This window comes from Macaca fascicularis, chromosome 2 (assembly GCF_037993035.2).
Source record: "Macaca fascicularis isolate 582-1 chromosome 2, T2T-MFA8v1.1".
Lineage (NCBI taxonomy): Eukaryota > Metazoa > Chordata > Mammalia > Primates > Cercopithecidae > Macaca > Macaca fascicularis.
Genome location: NC_088376.1, coordinates 27,006,426 through 27,031,521, shown reverse-complemented (window position 1 = coordinate 27,031,521; position 25,096 = coordinate 27,006,426). Strand labels below are relative to the sequence as shown.

At 37.3% G+C, this 25,096-nt stretch overlaps 1 protein-coding gene and 1 pseudogene across 5 annotated transcripts in view; one reads left to right on the top strand and one right to left on the bottom strand.

Moving 5' to 3' along the window:
* Positions 1 to 8,135: 8,135 nt before the first annotated feature.
* Positions 8,136 to 16,694, top strand: LOC102142297 (homeobox protein VENTX pseudogene; annotated as a pseudogene).
* Positions 15,284 to 25,096, bottom strand: part of ZNF385D (zinc finger protein 385D) — a 990,373-nt gene continuing 980,560 nt past the window's right edge. For all 5 annotated transcript variants that reach the window (XM_005545658.5, XM_045385203.3, XM_005545661.5 and 2 more), the window contains one exon: positions 15,284 to 24,273. In XM_005545658.5, coding sequence (XP_005545715.2) covers positions 24,040 to 24,273 — 234 coding nt within the window. In that variant the 3' untranslated portion in view covers positions 15,284 to 24,039. The remainder of the gene's footprint in view (positions 24,274 to 25,096) is intronic.

Here is a 25,096-nt window from a genome sequence, read left to right as displayed (position 1 = left end):
CCTGGTCAGCCAGGATCACCTGGGAGCCAAGAAAGACTTCTCAATTTAGGGAAAGGGTGAGTAAGAGACCCTCAGGGGTCCACGTTCTCACCATGGACTCCTACAATCCTGAACACAGGCAAGCCCTCTCATGAGTCCTGAAACTAACACAAGGAGTTGCTGGAAATTTGTACCACAGGCACTGCCCCAGGGAGGAAGCTCATACTGCATCTTTCACATTCCCGGAGACCTAAGCAGCTACAGCAAGGTTCCATTTTAGGACTCCACCCTCAAGAGACTACACACTGTCCTGGACCCAGTGGCCCTGGGGCTGATGTGTAAGAGAGTACAGCTGCTGCCCCCAGGGCTTAGGCACAAGTGACTGAGAGCTACTGCACCCAGCATGGAGGTGCAACTGAGGCACATGCTTCCACCCTTAAGACTGACACATGAGTGAGGCACCATTCTAGAGCCCCACCCCCAACAGACTTCACACTGTCTTGGAGCCCAGGGCTGCTGAGGCTTAGGCACAAGAAAAGAGCTGACTGCTGACTCTAGGGCTGAAGTTCAAGCACCACCTGCATTGACACATGAGTGAAGTGTGTTCTATCACCCACTAGCCTAGGCTACTGTCACTGAAGGTGGCACTTCCTTCTCCCCCAGTGGCAGGGAAGTAGTGTGGCCATTGCCACCCTCTACCTAAGCATGTTATCTGTGGACTAGGGTCCACCGCACCCCTCCTGACCATGGCCAAACACTGTATACACCATTGAAGACCTTATAACAAACCAGCATAACCCAGCTTTTCCCCTCCCTCCCATGCCAGAGTTCACAGTTTGGGGACCAGGCGATTGTCCAGTGCAGTCTACCACCATTGGGACCTGAATGAACACTCCTTCCAGGAGACTGACATTGGGACTATGTACCTAGCCACTACCACCCCAGCTGGCACCTATCTAATATGTGCTACCTGCAGACATGGAGACTGGCCCACCCACCATATTTCAGCCACTGCCAACACTAGTGCAGACCATAGGGGACACAGAGGATTGTTACACTATGGCTACTGTCATTGTCCATGCCATATTGGCAGGCCAGAAGCCTTGGAACCCACTAACCTTACAGCCAATGGCTGCCGCCACTGACATCTGAGTAAACAACATGGAGACACCAAAATTGGCCTACCTGGACCCACTGGTGCCAGCATACACCACCCTGAGGTTTACAAACAGGCATGCCCAGCTCATCACTGCAACCACTGTGGATCAAAGATTGGCCTAGCTGGCACCCCAGTGGCCAGCAAAACTGTACTACAACCTCCACTAATAACTGCGTAAGGAAATATCAGATGCCACTGATGCTGCCTATAGCTGTAGAATTCATACAGAGACTACATCACTGTATGAACACAGAATCAAAGCCAAAGTGCCCAACCAAACCAACCCCTTAGATTCATCCTCAGGAAAATGTTCTTTCCTTTGACAACAAATTAAAAAAATTGGAAGAAGCAACTGATACACTAGATGTGAAGATATTAAGATATTAACACAAGAACAAGAAACATGAAAAAACATGACACCCTCAAAGGAACACAATAATTATCCAGAAATAGATCCTTAATAAAAAGGAATTAACAAAATCCCAGAAAAAAAAAGTCAAATTATTGATTCTAAAGCAGCTCAGTGAGATGCAACAGAACTCCACAAAGCAATACAAACAAATAAGAAAAACAATTCAGTATATGCATGAGAAATTTAGCAAAGGGGTACCTATCATAACAAGAGAACTAAACAGACATTCTGGTACTGAAGAATTCATGGAATGAAGTACAAAATACATTCAGAAGCTTCAATAATAGACTAGATCAAGCAGAAGAAAGAATCTAAGAACCCAAATACAGTTCTTTTGAAATAATCCAACCAGAGAAAAATTTTAAAAGAAATGAACAAACTTTTGTGATATTTGGGATACTCTAACTAAATATGCGAATTATAAGAAGTACAGAAGGCAAAGAGAGAGCAAAAGAGTGAACAAATTTGACAAAATAATAGATGAAAACTTCCCAAGTAAAGAAACAGATTTACAGGACACAGGAGGCCCAGCAATCTCCAGACACAATGCAAAAAATCTCCATAGCACATTACAGAAAAAAAATCTGAATTCATTGACAAAGAGAGAATTCTAAAAACAGTAAGAGAAAAGCATCTAATCACCTATAAAGGAACCCTCACCATATTAACAGCAGGTTTCTCAGCAGAACCTTACAGGCCAGGAGAAAATGGGATGTTATATTCAAAGCAATGAAAGAAAAAACAAAACTGCTAAAAAAGCATACTATATATATCCAGCAAAAATATTCATAATGAAGGAGAAATAAAATATTTCCCAAATAAGCAACAGCTGAGGGAATTCATCACCACTAAGTCGACCTTACAAGAAATGCTCAACCAAGTCCTCAATCTGGACATGAAAGGACAACATTTATCATCATGGAAACACACAAAAGTATAAAACATAATTGTAAAGCAAACACACAAATCACAAATGAAAATAATGAAAGACTCAATAGTGCCACTATAGATAACCATCAAATCACAATGACAAACAATGAGAGGAAAAAATCGTAATAAAGAATATACAAAATAAACAGAAAACAATTAAAAATATAAAAGAAAACCTCACATCTCTATAATAACAATGAATTTAAGTTAAATTATCCACTTAAAAGATATACACTGGCTGAGTCAATTTAAAAAACAAACACCTGATTCAACTATATGTTCTCTACAAGAAATGCATGTTAATTGTAAAGACACATATAGACTAAAAGTAAAGGCAGAGAAAAAGATATTCCATGCAAATGAAAATCAAAAGTGAACAGAAGTAGTTATACTATCAGATAAAACAGACTTTAAGGGAAAAACAGTAAAAAACAGTAAAAAAAAAAAAAAAAAAAAAAAAAAGAGAGAGAGAGAAAAAAACCACAAAGGCCACTAAATAATGATAAAAGGATAAACTAGCAAGAAGAAATAACATTCTAAACATGTATGCACCCAACACTGGAGCATCCAGATTCATAAAGCAAACATCACTAGATCTAAAGAGAGCAATAGACTCCAGTACAATAATGTACACCCCACACTTAGCATTAGAGCATCCAGATAGAAAATCAACAAAGTAACAGTAGACTTAAACTGGGCTTTAGACCAAATGGACCTAACAGACATTTACAGAATATTTCATCCAACTACAGAATATACATTCTTCTCATCAGCACACGAAACATTCTTCAGGCTAGACCATATGTTAGGCCACAAAACAAGTGTCAACAAATTTATAAAAATCAAAATTCTATTAAGTATTTTATCAGAACACACTGAAATAAAACTAGGAATCAATATCAACAGGCACTTCAATAACTATGTAAATACATGAAAATTAAACAACACGAAACAACCATTGAAATAATTAAAAAATTAAAATGAAAATCAAAAAAAATTTTGAAACAAAATGCAATGGAAATACAACATATCAAAACATGTGAGGTACGACAAAAAAGGAAGTTGAAAGCTATAAATGCCTACATCAAAAAAGTAGAAAGATTTTAAATAAATAATTTGACAATGCACCTCAAAGAACTAGAAAAACAAAAGCAAACCACACTCACAATTAGCAGAATGAGATATTAGAGATCAGAGCTGAACTGAACAAAATATAGACTAAAAAATACAAAGGATAAAAGATCAATTAAACAAAAAATTGGCTCTTCAAAATGATGAACAAGGCCAGGCATGGTGGCACACGCCTATAATTCCAGCACTTTGGGAGGCCGAGGTGGGTGGATCACCTGAGGTCAGGAGAGCATCCTGGCCAACATGAGGAAACCCGGCCTCTACTAAAAATACAAAAATTAGTTGAGCGTGGTGATGCATGCCTATAATCCCAGCTACTCGAGAGGCTGAGGCAGGAGAATCGCTTGAACCTTGGAGGCTGAGGCTGCAGTGAACCGAGATCACACCACTGCACTCCAGCCTGGGCGAGGCAGCGAGACTCCGTCTCAAAAAAAAAAAAAAATGGATAAACAAAATCTATCAATAACTAGCTAGACTGACAACATCAAAAAAATGATTAGAGAATATTATGACCAACTATGCACTAAGAAACTAGAAAACTTAGAGGATATGAATAAATTCTAGGAAACATGCAACCTACCAAGATTGAATCAGGAAGAAATATAACATTTAAATAGTCAATAATGAGTAGTGAGATTGAATTAATAATAAAAAGTCTCCCAACAAAGAAAGGCCTGGAACTGCATAGATTCACTGCTGAAAGCAAACATATAGAAAACAAACACTGGCCAGGTGCAGTGGATCATATCTGTAATCCCAGTACTTTGAGAGGTGGGGGATTCCTTAAGCCTAAGAATTCAAGATCTGCCTGGGCAACATAGTAAGACCTCATCTCTACAAAAAATTATTTTGAAAAATATCCAAACATGGCAGCACATGCCTGTGGTCCCAGCTACTTGGGAGGCTGAGGCAGGAGGATCACTTGAGTCCTGGAGATCAAGGCTGCAGTAAGCTGTGATTATGCCATTGCACTCCAGGTGACAGAGTGAGACTGTCTCTCAAAAAATAATAATCATCATCATGAAAATAACAAATGCAAACCCTCCTGCAACTGTCCTATATTTTAAACAGAAAATAATTCTTCCTAACTCATTTGACAAGGCCAGCACTACCCAATACCAAAATCAGAAAAACACAACAAGAGAAAACTACAGGCCAATGTCATTGATAAACAAAGATGCAAAAATTCTCAACAAAATACTAGCAAATTAAATTCAACAGCTTATCAAAAAGATAAGACACCATGATTAAGTGGATTTGTACCAGGGATGCAAGATGATTAAACATACACAAATCAATAAACATCATGTATCCCATTAACAGAATGAAAGACAAAAACTATATTGTTATCTCAATAGACTCAGAAAGAATATTTGATAAAATTCAACATCTTTTCAAGATACAAACTTCCCATTAACTAGGCATAGAATGAATATACCTCAGTAAAGGCCCTATGTGACAAACCCACAGCTAACATCATACTGAAAAGAGAAACGCTGAAAGCCTCTCTTCTAAGAACAAGATGTCTACTTTCACCACTTCCACAACATGGAAGTCCACAACATGACTTCCATGAAGTCAAGTTTCATGACTTCCACAACATGGATGTCCTAGTCAGAGTATTCAGACAAGAGAAAGAAATGAAAGGCATTCATACTGGAAAAGAGGAAGTCAAATTGTTCCACTTCGAACACAAACAAATGGAAGAACATTCCGTGCTCATGGATAGGAAGAATCAATATCGTGAAAATGGCCATACTGCCAAAGGTAATTTATAGATTCAATGCCATCCCCATCAAGCTACCAATGACTTTCTTCACAGAATTGGAAAAAACTGCTTTAAAGTTCATATAGAAACAAAAAAGAGCCTGCATTGCCAAGACAATCCTAAGCCAAAAGAACAAAGCTGGGGGCATCACGCTACCTGACTTCAAACTATACTACAAGGCTACAGTAACCAAAACAGCATGGTACTGGTACCAAAACAGAGATATAGACCAATGGAACAGAAGAGAGCCCTCAGAAATAATACCTCACATCTACAACCGTCTGATCTTTGACAAACCTGACAAAAACAAGAAATGGGGAAAGGATTCCCTATTTAATAAATAGTGCTGGGAAAACTGGCTAGACATATGTAGAAAGCTGAAACTGGATCCCTTCCTTACCCTTACACAAAAATTAATTCAAGATGGACCAAAGACTTAAATGTTAGACCTAAAACCATAAAAACCCTAGAAGAAAACCTAAGCAATACCATTCAGGACATAGGCATAGGCAAGGACTTCATGACTAAAACACCAAAAGCAATGGCAACAAAAGCCAAAATTGACAAATGGGATCTAATTAAACTAAAGAACTTCTGCACAGCAAAAAAAACTACCATGAGAGTGAACAGGCAACCTACAGAATGGGAGAAAATTTTTACAATCTATCCATCTGACAAAGGGCTAATATCCAGAATCTACAAAGAACTTAAACAAATTTACAAGAAAAAAATCAAGCAACTACATCAAAAAGTGGGCGAAGGATATGAACAGACACTTCTCAAAAGAAGACATTTATGTAGCCAACAGACACATGAAAAAATGCTCATCATCACTGGCCATCAGAGAAATGCTCATCATCACTGGCCATCAGAGAAATGCAAATCAAAACCACAATGAGATACCAGTTAGAATGGCGATCATTAAAAAGTCAGGAAACAACAGGTGCTGGAGAGGATGTGGAGAAATAGGAACACTTTTACACTGTTGGTGGGACTATAAACTAGTTCAACCATTGTGGAAGACAGTGTGGCGATTCCTCAAGGATCTAGAACTAGAAATACCATTTGATCCAGTTATCCCATTACTGGGTATATACCCAAAGGATTATAAATCATGCTGCTATAAAGACACATGCACACTTATGTTTATTGTGGCACTATTCACAATAGCAAAGACTTGGAACCAACCCAAATGTCCACTAATGATAGACTGGATTAAGAAAATGTGGTACATATACACCATGGAATACTGTGCAGCCATAAACAAGGATGAGTTCATGTCCTTTGACATGGGACATGGATGAAGCTGGAAACCATCATTCTGAGCAAACTATCGCAAGGAGAGAAAATCAAACACCGCGTGTTCTTACTCATAGGTGGGAACTGAACAATGGGAAGACTTGGACACAGGATGGGAAACATCCCACACCGGGACCTGTTGTGGGGTGGGGGGAGGGGGGAGGGATAGCATTAGGAGATATACTTAATGTAAATGGTGAGTTAATAGGTGCAGCACACCAATATGGCACATGTATACATATGAAACAAACCTGCATGTTGTGCACATGTACCCTAGAACTTAAAGTATAATAAATAAATAAATAAAATTGTTCCTCTTTGCAGACAACATGACCTTGTATTTAGGAAAACAAAAGATTCCATCAAAAAACTTGTAGAGGTAACAAATTCAGTCAAGTTGCAAGATGCAAAATCAACATACAAAAATCAGCTGCATTACTTTATATATATATATATATATTTTATTATTTTTATTTTTTAGACAGTCACCAGGCTGGAGTGCAGTGGCACAATCTCAGCTCACTGCAACCTCTACCTCCTGGATTCAAGTGATTCTACTACCTCAGCCTCCCCAGTAGCTGGGATTACAGGCGCAGACCACCAATTGCAGCTAATTATTTTTGTATTTTTAGTAGAGACGGGGTTTCACCATGCTGGCCAGCATGGTCTCGATGTCTTGACCCCATGATCCTCCCGCCTCGGCCTCCCAAGGTGCTAGGATTACAGGCGTGAGCCATGGCGCCCAGCCAATCAGCTGCATATTCCAAGAATGAAACAGCCAAAAAAAAAAAAAAAAAAAAAAAAAAAAAAAAAAAGACGGCAATGTGATTTACAACAAATTCAAAAAATAAAATACCTAGGAATACATTTAACCAGAGAGATGAAAGATCTCTGTAAGGTAAACTATAAGACATTGATCAAAGAAATTGAAGAAGACACAAACAAATGAAAAGACCACCCCCATGCTCATGGATCAGAAGGTTATCATTAAAATGACCATATTTCCCAAAGCAATCTACAGATTCAATTCAATTTCTATCAAAATACCAATGTCATTTTTCATATAAATAGAAAGAAAATCCTAAAGTTCATAGGAAACATTAAAAGAGCCAAAATAGCCAAAGCAATCCTGAGCAAAATGAACAAAGCTGAAGGCAGCACATTGCCTTACTTAAAAATATATTACAAGGCTGTAGTTACCAAAACAGTATGGTTACTGGTATAAAAATAGACACATAGACAGATAAAACATAATAGAGAACCCAGAAAAAAAATGCACGTATCACAGTCAACTGATTTTCTACAAAGGCACCAAGAACATACACTGGAGAAAGGACGACCTCCTCAACAAATGTTGCTAGGAAAATTGGATGCCTATATTCAGAAAAATGAAACTGGACTTCTATCTCTCCTCATCTGTAAAAATCAACTCAAGATGGATTAGATACTTAAATGTTAGACCTAAACTTATAAAACTACTGGAAGAAAACATAGAGAAAACAACTCAGAATATTAGTCTAGGCCAAGATTTTGTGGCTAAGACCTCAAAAGCACAGACAACTAAAACAAAAATAGGCTAACCGGACTATACTAAACCAAAAAGCTTCTGCACAGCAAAAGACACAATTAACAGAGTGAAGAGACAACCAGTTGACAGTTGAATGGGAGAAAATATTTGCAAATCATTCATCTGACAAGGAATTAATATCCAGAATATACAAAGAACTCAATTAAACAATTTTTAAAAAATTCCATTAAAAAGTGAGCAGAATGAAGCCAGGCATGGTGGCTCACACTTTTAATCCCAGCACTTTGGGAGGCAGAGGTGGGTGAATCACTTGAGGTCAGGAGTTCAAGACGACCAGCCTGGCCAACATGGTGAAACCCCGTCTCTACTAAAACTACAAAAATAAGCCAGGCATTACAGGTGGTGGCACACACCTGTAATCCCAGTTACTTGAGAGGCTGAGGCAGGAGAATCGCTTGAACCTGGGAGACAGAGGTTGTAATGAGCCGAGATTCTGCTACTGCACTCCAGCCTGGGTGACAGAGTGAGACTTGTGTCTCAAAAAAAAAAAAAAAAAAAAAAAGCGGGAAAGAACTTGAATAGACAATTATCAAAAGAATACATACATACAAATGGCCAACAGGTATATGAAAAAATTGTCAGCATCATTATTTATCAGGGAAATACAAATCAAAACTAAAGATTACATATCATCTTATCCTAGTTAAAATGGCTACTATTAAAAAGACAAAAAGCGAGCTGGATCCTGCGCCTGGCCAGCCCCGCCCGGCTTTCCCTCCGACCCACCTGACCGCCATGCGTCTCTCCTCCTCCCCACTTCGTGGCTGGCAGCAGCCCTCCAGGTTTGGCTCCGTGGACTAGGTCTCCCAGAGCAGCTGCTCAGGGCCGACCCACACCCCCAGGCCTGCCGACGTCTCCCCGGGGAGCCTCCCTGGCCCTGGCCAGACGTTCGGCACCCGGGAGACCCCTCAGGTCGTCAGCACCAAGGAGGCTAGCTCCTCAAATCTGCCTGCGCCGGAGAGGGCCGTGGCTGGGTTTAGTAAGGAGCCAAACGCCGGGCGGGCCTCCAGTGTCCGCGCAGCCTTCACCAGGGAGCAGGTCCGCGCCTTGGAGGGCGTCTTCCGGCACCACCAGTACCCGCGCCCTCTGGAGCGGAAGAGGCTGGCCAGGGAGATGCAGCTCTCAGAGTTCCAGATAAAAACCTGGTTTCAAAATCGCCGGATGAAACACAAACGGCAAATGCAGGACTCCCAGCTAAACAGCCCCTTCTCGGGGTCTCTCCACGGGCCCCCTGCTTTCCACTCACCATCTTCTGGCCTTGCCAATGGTCTGCAGCTGCTGTGCCCTTGGGCACCCCTGCCTGGGCCGCAGGCTCTGATGCTGCCCTCTGGCTCCTTCTGGGGTCTCTGACAAGTGGAACAAGAGGCCCTGGTTTCTTCGTGGGCTTCCTACTGCGGGCAGCCTCTGAGGTACCACCCCGCAGACCCAGGAAGTGACGTGCATACGCTGGGACAAACCCTGTCCACGGGGCCCCGGGGCCTGTGTGCTCTGCCAGAGACGGGGGATGCATTTGAGGAAGCACCTCTGACTCCGTGCCTCCCGCACACGCGGTCTGTGCAGATCGCACCTGAAGCCTACCCGGAGGACTCAGCTGTTCTGTTTACATCGTGGTGGCACCAAAGGTTCTGGAGATTTCTGGAGAATATATTTGTTAAAGCCACCTCTTCACTGCAAAAAAACAAACAAACAAACAAACAAAAAAACCACACACACACACACAAAAAGCAATAGATACTGGTGAAGTGTGGAGAAAAGGGAACTGTTATACACTGTTGGTAGGAATGTAAATTAGTACAACTATCATGGAAAATATTATAGAGATTTATCAGAAAATAAAAATACAGCTACCATATTCACCCCAATCCCACTACTGAGGGTCTATCCAAAGGAATAGAAACCAGTGAATATATCAAAGTGATACCGGTACTGGCATGTTTATCACAGCTCTATTCTCAATGATAAAGAAATGGGATCCATATAAATGTCCATCAATGAACAAATAGATAAAGAAAAAACGTGGTATACATACACAATGGTGCACTATTTGGCTATAAAAAAGAATGTAATCATGTATTTCAGCAACAAGGATGGAAGGGGATATCACTATTTTAAGTGAAATAACCCAGGCACAGAAAGACAAATATTGCATGTCCTTACTCATGTGTGGGAGCTAAAAATGTTAATCATAAACACAAGAAGCTAAGAATATTGAGTGGGTGAGTGGAGGATGAGAAGAGGTAGTTAACAGATGCAAATACACAGTTAGATAAAAAGCAAAAATCCTATCTTTCCACTGCAAAGTAGAGTGACTATAGTTAAGAACACATATTGTATATTTCAGTGTTTCTAGAAGAGAGGATTTAAATCATTCCCAATGCACCGAAATAATAAATACTCAAAGTGATGGATGCCTCAAATCCTTGACTATCATTATACAGTCTATGTGCGTAACAAAATATCACATGTACTCCATAAGTAAAATATTATGTATGAATAAACATAAATAAATATGCATTTGGCACAGAGTATGTTGCTGGGTATGTTTTATTTACCCTTCCTTCTCCTATCCAATATAGTATAGGGTACATTATAACTGCATATTAATAAAGGATGTACAAATGGGTGGATGAAGAATGGACAGATGGAGAAACAAGACATTCACTAATGTTATTTGTAATCTAAAATGTCAGTTACTTTTCTAGGGTAAACATTTTATGTCTTCTCAATTAGATTCCCTCATAAGCAATGTGTTTTATTAAATACAAATTACTATAAAAATTGTGTTATTGGAAAAGTTCTTGTTTCAGTCCACTTATTTTATAAATTTGAAAAAGGAGATTAAACTCATACAATTTATTAAACAAATAAAAGAATTTTTAGCTTGAAATGGAGCATGATTAATGATTGCATCAGTGTAACAGGCATAAATTGGAAGTATTTCAGGCAAACTAGAATGACTAATCAGCCTATCTAAAAATGACCCATAACTTTCAATGGCACTAAGAATTGATGTTATGCATCTCTTTTTTTTCTTCTAATTGCACCTGTCTCTTTTCATACCTTATCCTTGGATTGTATTAATGATCACATGCTATTTTTAAAAAGTACTAGAAATATTTGAGCTTCTTATGAGACTAGTCTGAAACTGGACCTCAAGTTTTTTATCTCATCCTGTTCTACTTCCTTTATCCCTTTCCCCCTGTGAGTACCCCTTCAATAACAAAGAACTTTGCTGAGAAGCCCATTTTGGGCTCTGCTTCTAGAGGACCTAACCTAAGACAATGGGATTTGGTGTGGATAGCCAGGTATAGCATTTTTAGAAAAAATAGGAACAAAGATAGTTTTCAGAGCCCTGTTTTGCTTGCCTGCACCTCAAATTTCAACAATACAAGTGGTGGCTTTATGATGCTGGTTTCGTTCACAACTAGCAAAGTATTAAGATAGCAAATGTCTCCTTAAAGGGAAGGGTACAAATTGAATGTGAGTTCTCTAGGAAGGGTGAGATAAGCCTGATGTTGTGGGTTGATTTGATTCTCCCAAAAACATATGTTGAAGTTCTACCTCTAGAAGAACCTGAGAATGTGGCTTTACTTGGAAATAGGGTGTTAGCAGATGTAATTAGTTAAGATGAGGTCACACTTGAGTAGGATGAATCCTAAATCCAATATGACTGGTGTCGTTATAAGAAAAAGAGAAGAGACAAACATGCAGAGAAATGAAAGACGTGAAGACACATAGGAACAAGCGCAATAAATGACAAAAGGCCGAGATTGGAGTGCATATCTACAAGCCACAGAATGCCAAAGATTGCCAGCAACCACCAGAGGAGTGAGACATGGAACAGTCTTCCTCTGACCCCCTAAGAAACAACCAATCCTGCTAATACTTTGATTTTTGGCTTCCCGCCTCTAGAACCATGAGAGACTACATTTTTTGTTGTTTCAAGCTAACAAAGTTTATGGCAATTTGTTTCAGAAGCCCAAGGAAGCGAATATACCTAAGTATACAATGGCAGTGAGTTAGCATAAAATAGGGTTTCCTAAATAAATCTGGCAGAACCATATCTGTACCAAGCATCCCTGGCAACTGTGGTCCTGTCTCTCCTACCTCTCACCTAAAAGGAATCCAGAGGAAAAGAAACAGTGGCCAAAATAGACCTCGTTTTCTACCACCCTGTATAGCATTTTGCTTCCCTTAGGTTCTGCATCTTTGGCTAAATAAATCACAAACTTGCAGAGGCTATGATTATCTTTTCCATCATAACTCAACCCACCTGAAATGCTCTGACACTCTAGAAAATAATTCTAATTAATGAATAAAACATGGTAAACTGATAATTAGCTTTTGAAGGTGAAGGTGAGCTCTTTAACAGGAGGGTAATTCAGTAATGTTCTAATTGTTTTCCCCAGCATCAGACTTTACCTGACACTTCATTTTTGCTTCGGCATAACAATTCCCAGCCTCTGTTTAGAAAGATCATGTACAATTTCTTAGGACTTGGCTAGAAATTATTCATAATGCCTGGATTACACACTTTGAGAAATGTGAAGTTGTATGTTATTCAAGCTTCCATATCCAGCTGTGGCAAGGGCTTTCTGGCTTGGACTACTGAACGGAAACTTATGAACAGCCCTATTTTTTATTTCTAAGCAAAACAATATGAAAGAGACCTTTGCTATTAGATAATTAGTGATTTCAAAAGTATAGATGCTAATATCAATGCTAATTGAATCAGTTTATTGATTGCATAGGCAGATGAAAAGGATAGATATTTAGCATGCAATGGATAATTCTACGTTTTAAATGCTGTTCCTAAATGTTCGGGAAAATTTGGGTTATTTTGAAAGTTGATAAAGTACTTTAGTATAGATCTTTTTCAAACTGATAATCTGACAGGTTACATGTATTTAGGGGAGAGTGTCAGTAGCCCTCTAAAGAATCAGAATGTATTTAGCAAATGTATATTCAGAAACAATATTTCTGAATTTTCTTCATCTAACTTCAAGAGAGAATTAAATAGGTAACGACTTGTTTTCATATGAAAAATGTTTGATCTTTCTTCCTAAAGTCCAGTTTCTGCTATTAGCAGAAGCCAAACCTTCCTGCAGAGAAACACACACACACACACACACAATGACAGAATTTGTTTCTTGATATAGTCACCCACTGCATAAACCAAATCAAATATTTCCTAGGTGTCAACTGTAAGAAATCCCACACACAGTCAAGTCATTAATTTGTCACAGGTCATGTTCTGGTAAAGAAAACCTTTATTGAAAGTGTTGTTTGTAAAAAAAATAAGTCTCCCCTTATTGAAAATGCCTATCCAAAATAATGAAAAACATTATAAGAGGAACCCATTGGGAGAGAAGGTAGACGGATGAAGACCCTGAAGACTAGCTAGTAAAAGAGTACATGGTGGCTAAGAACCTATAAGCCATGCTGGGGGTTGCAAACCAAACTGATTACAGGGACTGTCAAAAAGCAAAGACTGGGGCCTCCAAGTATAGATTGTAGAGAGTTGTAAAATTCTGTTTAGTCCAAAGGGGCCAGTCACAGTTCATTTAGCTAGTTCTGCAGCTAATAAATGCCTAGTGGGAATTCAGTACCAGGGCTCTCAGATGTTTTTGTTTTAACTTTTCAAGAAAAATCAGAAATTCTCATTTTATTTTATTTTTGGAAGCAAATGTTTATTTTTCCCTTAGGCATATAATTCTTTCAGAGGCTTTAAAGTTTACTACTGTTTTCCCCACAAAGTCTGTTCATTAAGTCTCCTATTAGAGTTATGTTTGGGCATTTTAAGTTGTTTTTATAATGTTACATCATGTCTAAATTATTTTCTTCCACTTTTCCTTTTTCTTCCCCTCTTTTTAGTATTATTATTACTTCTTCTTTTTGCTAAGATATAAAGACATCAGCCTTAGAACACCAGTAGAGAAAGTTCCCGGCACTTGCTGATACATTTCTTCTTTCCTAGTAAAATGTTTTGAACACACGAACTAGATTTCTTTTAGAAATAAGGTGTGTCATCCATACATAGCTCCCCCCTGGGATGGAGAATTGGTATCAACACCAGAAACGTGTTTTGAACTAACATAGAAGAAAGGGCTGGTTTTGTAAATAGATGAACCCAGTATTTGACCACATAGTAGTCAGGAAATTGGTGGAATCTATAATCTGTGGGGCTCTGGTGTCTGGAAGATTTCATAGTTGCAGATTGATGTGAGCCTGTAGTGTTAGGCAGAATATTCAATCCCACTTTCCATTTTATAATGCATACAAGGACAACAGTTGTGTTGCATCATTATTACGTCAAAAGGTCTAACTTTTATTATTCACTTATGCAAGATTCACATTTACTTAAATGTGGTTATGGTAATAAATGGTAGGCATAGAGAAATGTCCCTGATATCTTTCATGCTCATCTCCTCTGAGTTGAAATATAATTAAACCTATCACTTAATGAGCCTGATAAATTATTTTGACCTGTCAGAATAGAACAAAAAAAATTAGCAATGACAATTTTCAATTTGGCAGCAAATATATACTGTATGGATAATATACTTTTTACAATAGTTTTCTCTGAATATTCATGTCTTTGCATTTCAATATGATACCAATTGTAGCCTTTCATTTTTGGTATATTATTCATTGTATATTCAGAGAGTGTTAAAGAAAACCTTAGTTGGTGCACATACTCTTCATCTCCTGTTGTTCTTGAACATGAATGAGAACTTACTGCAACACATTTTCTTTTCCATGTGTTGGTGTTAACATGTTTTTATGGGCTTATAGAATTTTAAATGTTGATAAATGATTTTTCCGAAGGTTCAAGTTTGGATCATCTCTATCCACCAGGCTTAATAAGTCTAGCAGTGTCTTTAGTAGGTGATAGAAAATAAATTATAGAAATTCTCATTTTAAAAACACTTTTTCCAAAGACGTTTGGGAACTAATTAAAAATTTTTTTAAAATTCAGTCCTATGGAAACATGGACAACCATCTTGCAACCTCTTGTCTTCAATAAAATTTTATTTTAGCAAAGGCCAACCGCAAGGATTCAAAGTTATGGGTAATGTTGTTTTTCTGCCTTATATTTAACTGAAATGCTCTAAGTGGTCAGTTTAAGTATGAAAACGTTTACCTTGTTTAACAAGGGAGAAGGAAGGGATAATGGAACAAGCATCATTCAGAACTGAATGAAAATAAAATGTTTTACTTTTTTTTCTTTAATCAACACATTACTTTTGATAAATAGTCATGGGACATGTGTTCTGTGAGTCACTACAATTCTTACTTGGCACTTGGAACAGTTGTGTTATATAGGTTAACGATAACTCTCAGAACAGGAGTATATTACAAACAAGTGGAGTAGAACATATAGAATACATAATTCGCTATAATATTACTCTTCCTTAGAGCCTTCAAACTTAAACCAAGATGAAAAAAAATGTTTACCAAATTGAATACATTGTCTATGGATTACTACAGAAGAGAGGAAAACAAGCAATCATTTTGATTCCACAAACCAAGTAAAGAATAAGGACATAAACAGACCAATATCCTGACACCACTGGAAATCTTACATTTACCTGGACGATTTTGATATTGTCAAAGAGAGAGGATAAGAGAATGGCTAAGGATGTTCCTAGAGCTGCTGAAGGAACCAGAGAGCTTTTATCACATAAAAATATCACTAGTGTCTTTGTTTTACTAAAACTGAAAAGTTCATCTTAAAGAATTCCTGAAAAAAATAAATATTAATTTGTTCACAGCTGCAAGTTTAACTTAGCACAGGACCACAAACAAGATGAGCTGTCCTATATTTTACATTTCTGAGTCAATAATATTGAAAGCAGCTTCATCTTATAGTGGGGGAAATTATTGGCATATGGGGGATTTTATCACATATCATGTAGGGTGAGAAATTGATGTTTGGGGAGATATTATCACATAACTTAAAATAGAAGACTGGCATAAAACAAACTATGTGAATTGCCTTAATTATTATTATTATTACTTTTTTCAAGAAAAAAATAGTACTTTACTGGCATACAAAGGGTAGTTCTTTGGGTTTTTAATGAAAACAAACAATAACATATAGAATCATCATTCAACTATCATAATATACAACACAATAAAATCCTGTCTCAAGTTTCCAAGCCTACCTGGGGATATATAGAACCTCTGATGAAAGGTTTATTCAGTAAGATTTGACAAGATGTAAAAAGCAAATTTATTTACTGAACACATGGGCCATTAAGGTGGCATAAATTAGCATTGTGAGCGTTTTGGCTTCTGGTACTCAAGTCAGACTTCCAGATGTACTGATAAAGATGGAACAGGCAAGTCTGATGCCAAGGTGGCATCACTGTGGCTGACCAACGATTTGGAATCTCACATCGGTGTGACTAGTGATTATAATTAAGTCAATGCTTTGTTCCCTGGCTTTGTTAGTTCTTGTAAAATCAAATTCACCATGTCAACTCTACCTCCCTCCAGTGCTTGTGCTAATGCTCTTTCAAATGAAGTATTCTTGTTAGCAGGTAAAACCTTATATGATCCTTTGCCAAGAGATTGATATTAGATAAAAACCTGGTTATATTTTTTAAGCCATAAGAATATAAGAGGAGAAGAATCACATGAATATTTTTCCTTTAAGTAATTTTTTGCAGGGTCACAAACATGTAGAACAAACCATAATCTATTTTTAATTTCAAAATAGTGCTCCTGTTTGCAAACATTAATGCCAAGTTTTCAAGAAGCTTGGTTGTCAAAAGAATACTGCCTTCAATTTATAGTCACTAAATGCATGTGGATTAAGATATTTTTAGATCTCGAAACTAAAGTTCAAATTGGCTCATGTTAGTAAATAGACATACTTATCACTCAATTTATTTGATAGTGTCTGTAGTTTTATTGTGAAGAACAGCCATTTTAAAGTAGCCAAACATCCAGTTTTTGTGAAAGCTGAATATTTCATCATACATTGGATAACATTAAATTTTCCCCAAATGACCACTCTTAGGAGTCAATTTAAAATTTGTTGTAAAATTTCAGTGAATTAAGCATTATTAGAAGAAATTATTGACTAAAGTTAGGAGACCTTAGTAGAAACTGATATAAGATTTTGGCTGATAAAATAAATTGAAAGAAACTATGACTAAAAATATTCCCCAAAGAAACAATGTTCTTTGCATATAGCTCCATGTGCAGATTAAAAAATATATTTTTAAAAATACTCCAACCTTTTTTCAGGACAAAACAGAAAGCGAACATAGCTACAAGTGATATAGCTTTGGCATTAGGTCAGTTCCATCTTAAATATGTAGTAATATACACCCTGTAACTATAAGTCACATTTTAAAACAATTTTATGAAATTTATAGAAATATGGCTTAGATTTTGGAGCTATTTTGAGTAGCAAATGACTTGCTTTACTAAATTCAGCTTTTTTAAAAGCACATTTCTGTAATCAGTCATTATCCCTATTTTTATCAGAGAGAATCATCAAAATGTCAAGTGAATTGGCCCAGTTTCCTTGTAGATGATTGGTAGTGAAGCCAACAACTGTGCTCACTGTTCTGTGATGCTCAATCTTGTGCCCAGATCCCTTGGCCACAAGGCTTTTTCACCAATATCCAGTACTTCCACACATTTTTCTATAATCCGTTTAAAAACCAGATGCCATCAAATGGAATTTTTCTTGACTATTTGATAAAAGTGAAACTTTCCAAGATCTCACGAACTTAATTTCTTTTTCATCTCTACTAATGTTAGCATAACATCACAAGAGACATAAAGCATCTCATGAACGGTCTTTATCCAATATTAGTTGCCCCTAGCCCTAGGGTCCGATACTGAAATTATATAATATGTGTTAAGTTGGGTTGACAAACGTCCAATAAAACCCACATTTTGGTTTTTTGGTTAACAAAATGTAACACACTTCACTATAGCTTCAAAACTCTCTAACATCAATGTTTCTCAATAGATTTATGTTGGACAATCTTATTACTGAGAGACTTTAAAAATATTTGTTATACTGGCAAAAACACAATCTGGGTTTCCTATTAAGGTGCTCTCTGCTAATTTTCCGTAGTCTTGTTATACCACGTCCTGCACACTACCTGGATTTGAGGAAGATTGTATAAGGGTTCAAATTCTATACTCAAAGTCAGTAGCTGATGTGAAATGATACAATTGTATTACCCAACTCAAACTGTTAGCATAATAGTCCTGCTAGAGTGCGTAATACCTTAACATTATATCTACTTCCCAGCCCCTCCAATGCACTAAAATGATTAAGATTCCCAAGTGTGAAATTGGAGTTCCTTTTCTTAAAGTAAAACCAACCTAATCATTGAAAATAAAATGATTTTACCATGACTTTGTATAAGAGTGACAGGTACTAAGACTCATAGTTTTACAATTCTGTATGTGTGTGTGTGTGTGTATATATAAGCATTAACCTTAGAACTTGTCACTATACTATTACTTATTTTTAATGATACTTCTTTGCTCACAAATCATTTTAGCCCTACTCTTTAAAAATTGCCTTTAGAGATGACCTGCCAGTCTGAAAATAACATGACCCCATTCTCTGCTGTCTTAGTTAACTTAACCAAACTCTAAGATACTCTACCTGATCATACATATTAATAATCAGATTTTACTTCATTTGACAAATACATTTTAGCAGTTTCTACAGTCAATTTAGCCACCTAGGAAGGATGAGTTTCCATCACTGAGAAGAGGAAAGAGAAGACCCTCAAATTGAAGGTAATGTTCAGTCCCTTGCCATCTGAACATTGATGACCCAACCATAGAATTCTTTAAACTCTGTGACGATTCATGACCCACATGAACTTCTAATAAAATAACACATGATATTTTTCCAGAGGAGAACTTGCCTTTTGTCACCATTCACATTCTGGTAAGCTCTAAGTCCATTCCTGGCAGTAACAACCTTTAGGCCACATGAGCATGACATGTCAACATATCCATCCTTCACTGGACACCCTGATACCACTCTCAAAAGCACTATGTAGACAGTGGAGACCTACCACAGAAATGATCCATTTCACCTCCTGATAGTAGCCTCTCTAGTTACTGAAGCAGATCGTACAAAAACACAAGAGATGTTCCAGAGATAAATCTCCCCATGTAGAAAAGAAAAAAATCAGCAAAAGTCAAGTAAAATTTTCATTGTTAGGACTCAGTTTAAATAATTCCTGTAACAATGATAAGAGTGCATAACTGATATACTTGTCTGTGGAAGAAATGGTCTTAATAAGGTGACCGTTAGTTAAAATACATGCAAACTCAGGACAGAGTTAGTCTAAGACTGCTTAGACTAAGCAGTCAGGACCTCTTCCTATTGAGAGAAAGTGCAACAAAAGAAATAAGGATGATGCATTTAAATTGTTGTTCCTTTCCACACCCCCACTGCCAGCTGGCTATTGACTTTTTCAGGGTTGGTTTTGTTCAGAATTTATCACATTCTTGACTGGGAAAATAGAAGTAGCATATCTTACATGATGTTAGCATAAGTGCAGTCATAATAAGTGAGTACTAAGTGAATTAGCAACTACTCCAGTATTAGTTGGTGAAATGTACATTCTGGTTGAGCATATGAATGACCTACAATGTGGTTTACACTCAGGATGGAAAGGAATACGGAATATTTTTCTGGACACATGCAAGTTTGTGAGTAGCTGTATTGGTCACTCAAATAAATAATTTTAATTCCTGAGAGGATAAAAGCAGTGCCCCTCTAGTGCTGATATATTAAACCAGCTTAGCTGTTAATCGCCGTCATCTATTTTACTGATGAAGAAATTAAGGGCAAGGCATTAGTTGACTGTTGGTCAGGGACAAAGTCTACAATAGACCCTGGCTACTCTAAGGCTCCTCATTGCTTTCCCCACCACTTCATGCTGCTTTTGGGTGCACAAAGTTATTAATACAATGTTATCCATGCTTACGTATAGAAAGGTAATTTTCCACATCAATTCAGATCTAAAGAAAGAGGCCTATATACCACTTCAGTTATCTTTTAGCTTTGTGATCTGATTTCTTCTGAACAATTGAAACCTTACACTGGTACAAAGACAAAGATATTAATTTAAAATTTAATTGTAATAAGTGATATTTAGTGCTCATGTCTACTATGTGTTGGTTTGTGTCTTAGAAACTCAAATAGGCACAGCCACTTTGATTCTATTTTGAAACTTCTGCTATCTTTTAATTTTTAGTCTTTTATTATTTCTTGCTCTTTTAATTTTCAAATACATATAAATATTCCTTTGCTAACTAGCTTCTTGGCAACAAAATATGTAGCACCTTTAGAAAAACCAAATTTCATTTCTGATGATAATGGCAGTGAATTACTGCAATAGATCAGGAGAAGTCCAATAGTATCTAAAGACAGAAATCCTTTCAAATGAGGCAGGGGTGATATAAATTGCCAAAAGCCAAGTATGTTTCCTTGTGTGAATAAAACAAATACTCTTCAAAGTTTAGGTCCAGTGAGAGGAGCAATTTATCATGTGTAATCGCCTGTTTTCTCATAAGAGAAATACAGTACCTCCCCAATGACTGTTTCCCATTTCTCTGGATGATCTGGTGGAGGTGCAACAATGCTTTTTCCAGAGGCATTTGGCTTCTGCAATGCATTTATATTTGTTTCAAATGAATCAGAGCTGCTTTCTCTATCACTTTCCTTGCCATGGTGTGATGCATGGGAAGGGATGTATAACCATAAAGTCAGACCACCCTCAGGGATTTTCACAGCACACTGCTGACCGATCTAAATTGTGGATCTTTATTCATGAAAAAAGTTCCCTAAGGGAAAAGATACAGCTTTATGGCAGCCTGAACTATAATGGATGTTAATCTGGTATTGATAAATATACAGAGTGCGGGGGAAACAACTCACAGAGAATCCACTATAAGTTCTGTGGTTAGGCTTCATCCTTTATTAGGTAGTGAATAAAAGACAACTGATGCTTACAACTCCAATTTAAAAGACCATTTAAACAAAAATGGTTCCGTAGCGAAGTGAGGCAGAAGGGATCCAGGTATTTCTGAGTTTTCTCATATGGCTGATGGAGAAAATATGGCTGATTTGTTTGTTCCCAGCAAATCATTAAAGACAGTAATGCCTTGTGACCCAGGACCCTGTATATCCCACAGGCCCTGATTTCTGGTGGACTGGCTCATTCACTTTGGTGAAAATGGGGAAGAACAGCAAAAGCACATTTCAGGGAGATTGCATTAATTAACACTAAGTTCTCTAACAGAAAGTGAGGCTGTATCTGTTGTAAAGGTTGTTGGATAGGGATTCAGGATGACTATGGAAAATCAAAATATTTGACATAGCAGAAAAGCGAAACTGAAGTTCAAAATGGTTAGAAGCTGGTCACATGGGATACACGCAGAGCCCCAAACAGCAAACTTATGGGCAACTATCCACCTGGCTGAACTAATAGGGTCTCTGTAGGTGAAAAAGGAAACACTTGCTAAAACCAGAGAATTGAGATGCTGGTAAATGCAAAATCACCAGATACTTTCAAAAGCAAATGTTAATGCTAATCAATATATTTAACCAGAGAAGCATGGTTTGAAATTCTTTCTACCAAAATACTGATGGAACACATTATCTTCCTTCCTTCCTTCCTTCTTTCCTTCCTTCCTTCCTTCCTTCCTTCCTTCCTTCCTTCCTTCCTTCCTTCCTTCCTCCCTCCCTCCCTCCCTCCCTCCCTCCCTCCGTTCCCCCCTTCCTTCCTTCCTCCCTTCCTTCCTTTCTTTTTTTTTGTTTTGGTTGGTTGTTTAACAAAAGATATATAAAGCCAACTGCTTTAAAGATTAATTTATATGACAAATTTCTATAGCTAGATGGTGGAGAAGAACTCCAAAAACCATGTATAATGTTGAGCACCAAGCACGCTATGGGTGTTTCTTAAATACAAAATGATAAATGCTAAATACCTATCTCTCAAATGGTTTTCTCTTGATTCTTTATACCTCTCCAAGGGTTACAACACTTTAAGAGCAGTTTCAGGAAGGCCACACCCAATCCTTCCCTATATTTTTAAATAGTCTTTACAAAACCTTTTCAAAAATAGTTTTTTCTGTAAACCTAAATCATGTATGTTTTGTCATAATTCTAAGTTTGAATGTCATTTTTCTTATTAATACAACAGACTGGCTGCATCAAACCCCACCATATTGATAGGTATATGTTAGCTTTCTATGGGAAAAAGCAAATAGCCTTTATCACAAATTAAAGGCACAGCTATTTTTATGCCATTTGTTACCAATTTAATGATAACATGTAACACTGGGTGGTTATATAATTATGTCATATAGATTTTTTCTTTTTATAAGTTATTCTCTTACTCTTTCTAACATATATACAATATACATATATTTATATATACCCCTGATAAATCTTGTTTTAAAGGTAAAACATCAACTTCTTTCAGCCTGATGGTGAATATCAAAGGCTGTTAGTATTTCACAACTCCACTGGAGAAATAATTGTCGAGTGGAACTTACCAGTATTTTTTAACACTATGTCATTGGTGTGCAATTAACTCAGATTCATATTTCCTGTTGTTAATAACATTAAATATATATTAATTGTTTATATCATGTCAGCAGGAAATCTAAAAAACAAGAAAAACCCATAAAAATAGCTAATGCTTAATTCTACCATCATACTTAAAGCAGAAACCTTTGCCTAAGAAACAACCCTACTGGTATGATATAAAGGGGATACTGCAGAGATGTAATATTCTCTGTTTTTATTGGATATGTACTAAATTCAAGATCTTTACTTTGCAATATCATTCTAGGTTATGATCCTTCATCCTTGAAACAGAAGAGTTGTACTGATTTCTTTCTTAACACCCATGATGCATGGGTTTATCTATTTGCAGACAGAGGTTCAATATAAACACTTCCCTGTTTCCAGCAATATATCTTCAGGGTGGGAAGTTAGTACTTTTTAAGAAATCACCTTTATTAATACCTCCCCCATCTCTAAGCTTAGCTCTGCTATATCTTCTAGCCATACAGGAGGGGAGAATGCTGACCAGGGAGACCTCCATGACACCATCTGGTGTATGTTTATTTTTTGACTGCTTATTGATATGAAATAGTTGTTCATTCTACCTTTGCAATTCTTTAAAACCTAGTGGCATAGATTGAGACACAGCACTATTGTTTTACAAGACATCTACTGTATCTACTTTTGTTGGGATAAATACCCAGTAATTGCTGTCATAGCAAGAGGACCAGCACGGGTAGTACTATTCACAGTGTTGCTTTTGTTTTTGTTTTTTTCCTTTTTTGTATGATTTAATCTACAGAGTAAATTATTTTATATACATTGGAACCAGTTAATGCCCTTAGACAATGTATAGTTGTTTCATAAAGCAGGAAAGACAATGCAGAGGGAAATAGGTACCCAAAAGCACAGTCACAGAGGCTTCAGAAGTTCTAGATACCACTACAAATCAATGCTGGAGATCACTTCTAAAACAATCAACGTTCAAGAGGAATGCTTTAATTTGGAGAAAATACCACTCCCTCCCTCCCACCCCCATACCTCCCCCCCTTTTTTATAACCTTTTCAATTCACTATCAAAAGTCCTGGCTCTTCAGATATACTTTAAACTACAAATAAACACTGCATAGTTCTCTTTGTTTGTTTTGTTTTTTGTTTTTTGAAAAATTATTGCAGTACAATTACTCCTATTTGGAATTTAGTAAGGAGCAAACAGCACAGGAGTGTGGGCGGTCCGAATGGGTCCAGGAGCTGGCCGCAGGAGTGCTGGAGGAAGCGCAGAAGTCTGGAACAGTGTTGCTGCTGGAGCAGTTCGAAGACTGAAGGGGGAACTCACAGCCACTGCTGCTGCAGCTGCTGCAGCTGCTAGAGGATTTGGTAGAATTCGTGGCGCCAATGGCTTTGAAGGTTCTTTTGAAAATACTAATTTTACCTGCAAGGGAGAAAAAGTATTGTAAAAGAACAACAGCTTTGGAATCCGTACTTAAAACCCAAAATGGTAGGGAGCTTTTAAAATATAGCAGTAAACAACTATAAAGAAAAAAGCTTCACACTTGTGAACTGACAACAAAGAAAATGGGAGGTATAGAACATTTTCCTTTTGGAAGAGTTGGAAGATACTTGAAAATGGCCAACCAGGAATGCTTGAAAAGTCCTCCAGAAAAGTACTCAGCAACCTTATTTTATTTTATGTTTGTTGAAAATTATGCTTTCAGAGGAAAGTATTCATCATGAGAAAATATAGAATATTTGTATCACCCTTTACACATACATTAACTATTAAAGAGCATACATTTCTAAAGAGATTTTTAATGCTATCAAATGCCATTGGACTATCCAAGTGTGTAACCTGGGTTACACAGAGAATGTTGTTTCCAGTTGTATGAAGCACTATTCAAAATAAATAAGAACAATAAAATTCCACTTTCAATAGAGAAATTTTAAAAACAACCAAAAATTCCTTTTCTCTGCTAAATTTTGACATTTCTACTTTTTCTTTGTGCAAATGGTAACCACATTTTCTCAGTCCTTCTCTACAAAGCCAGTTCATTCTCTGGCTAGTAACATCACAAAATACCTGTTCTCACTGAGAGAATGTTCCCATTTGTGGAGTCAGTAACATAGTGATAGTGAAGAAGAAGGGTTTAAATACTAATAGCAACACAATTCTGACTACTCTTTTATTTAAGAACCATTCACTCGATTGTCAAAAGCTACATCTATGCTGGACAGAGATAGCATTCAGGGTTATGACT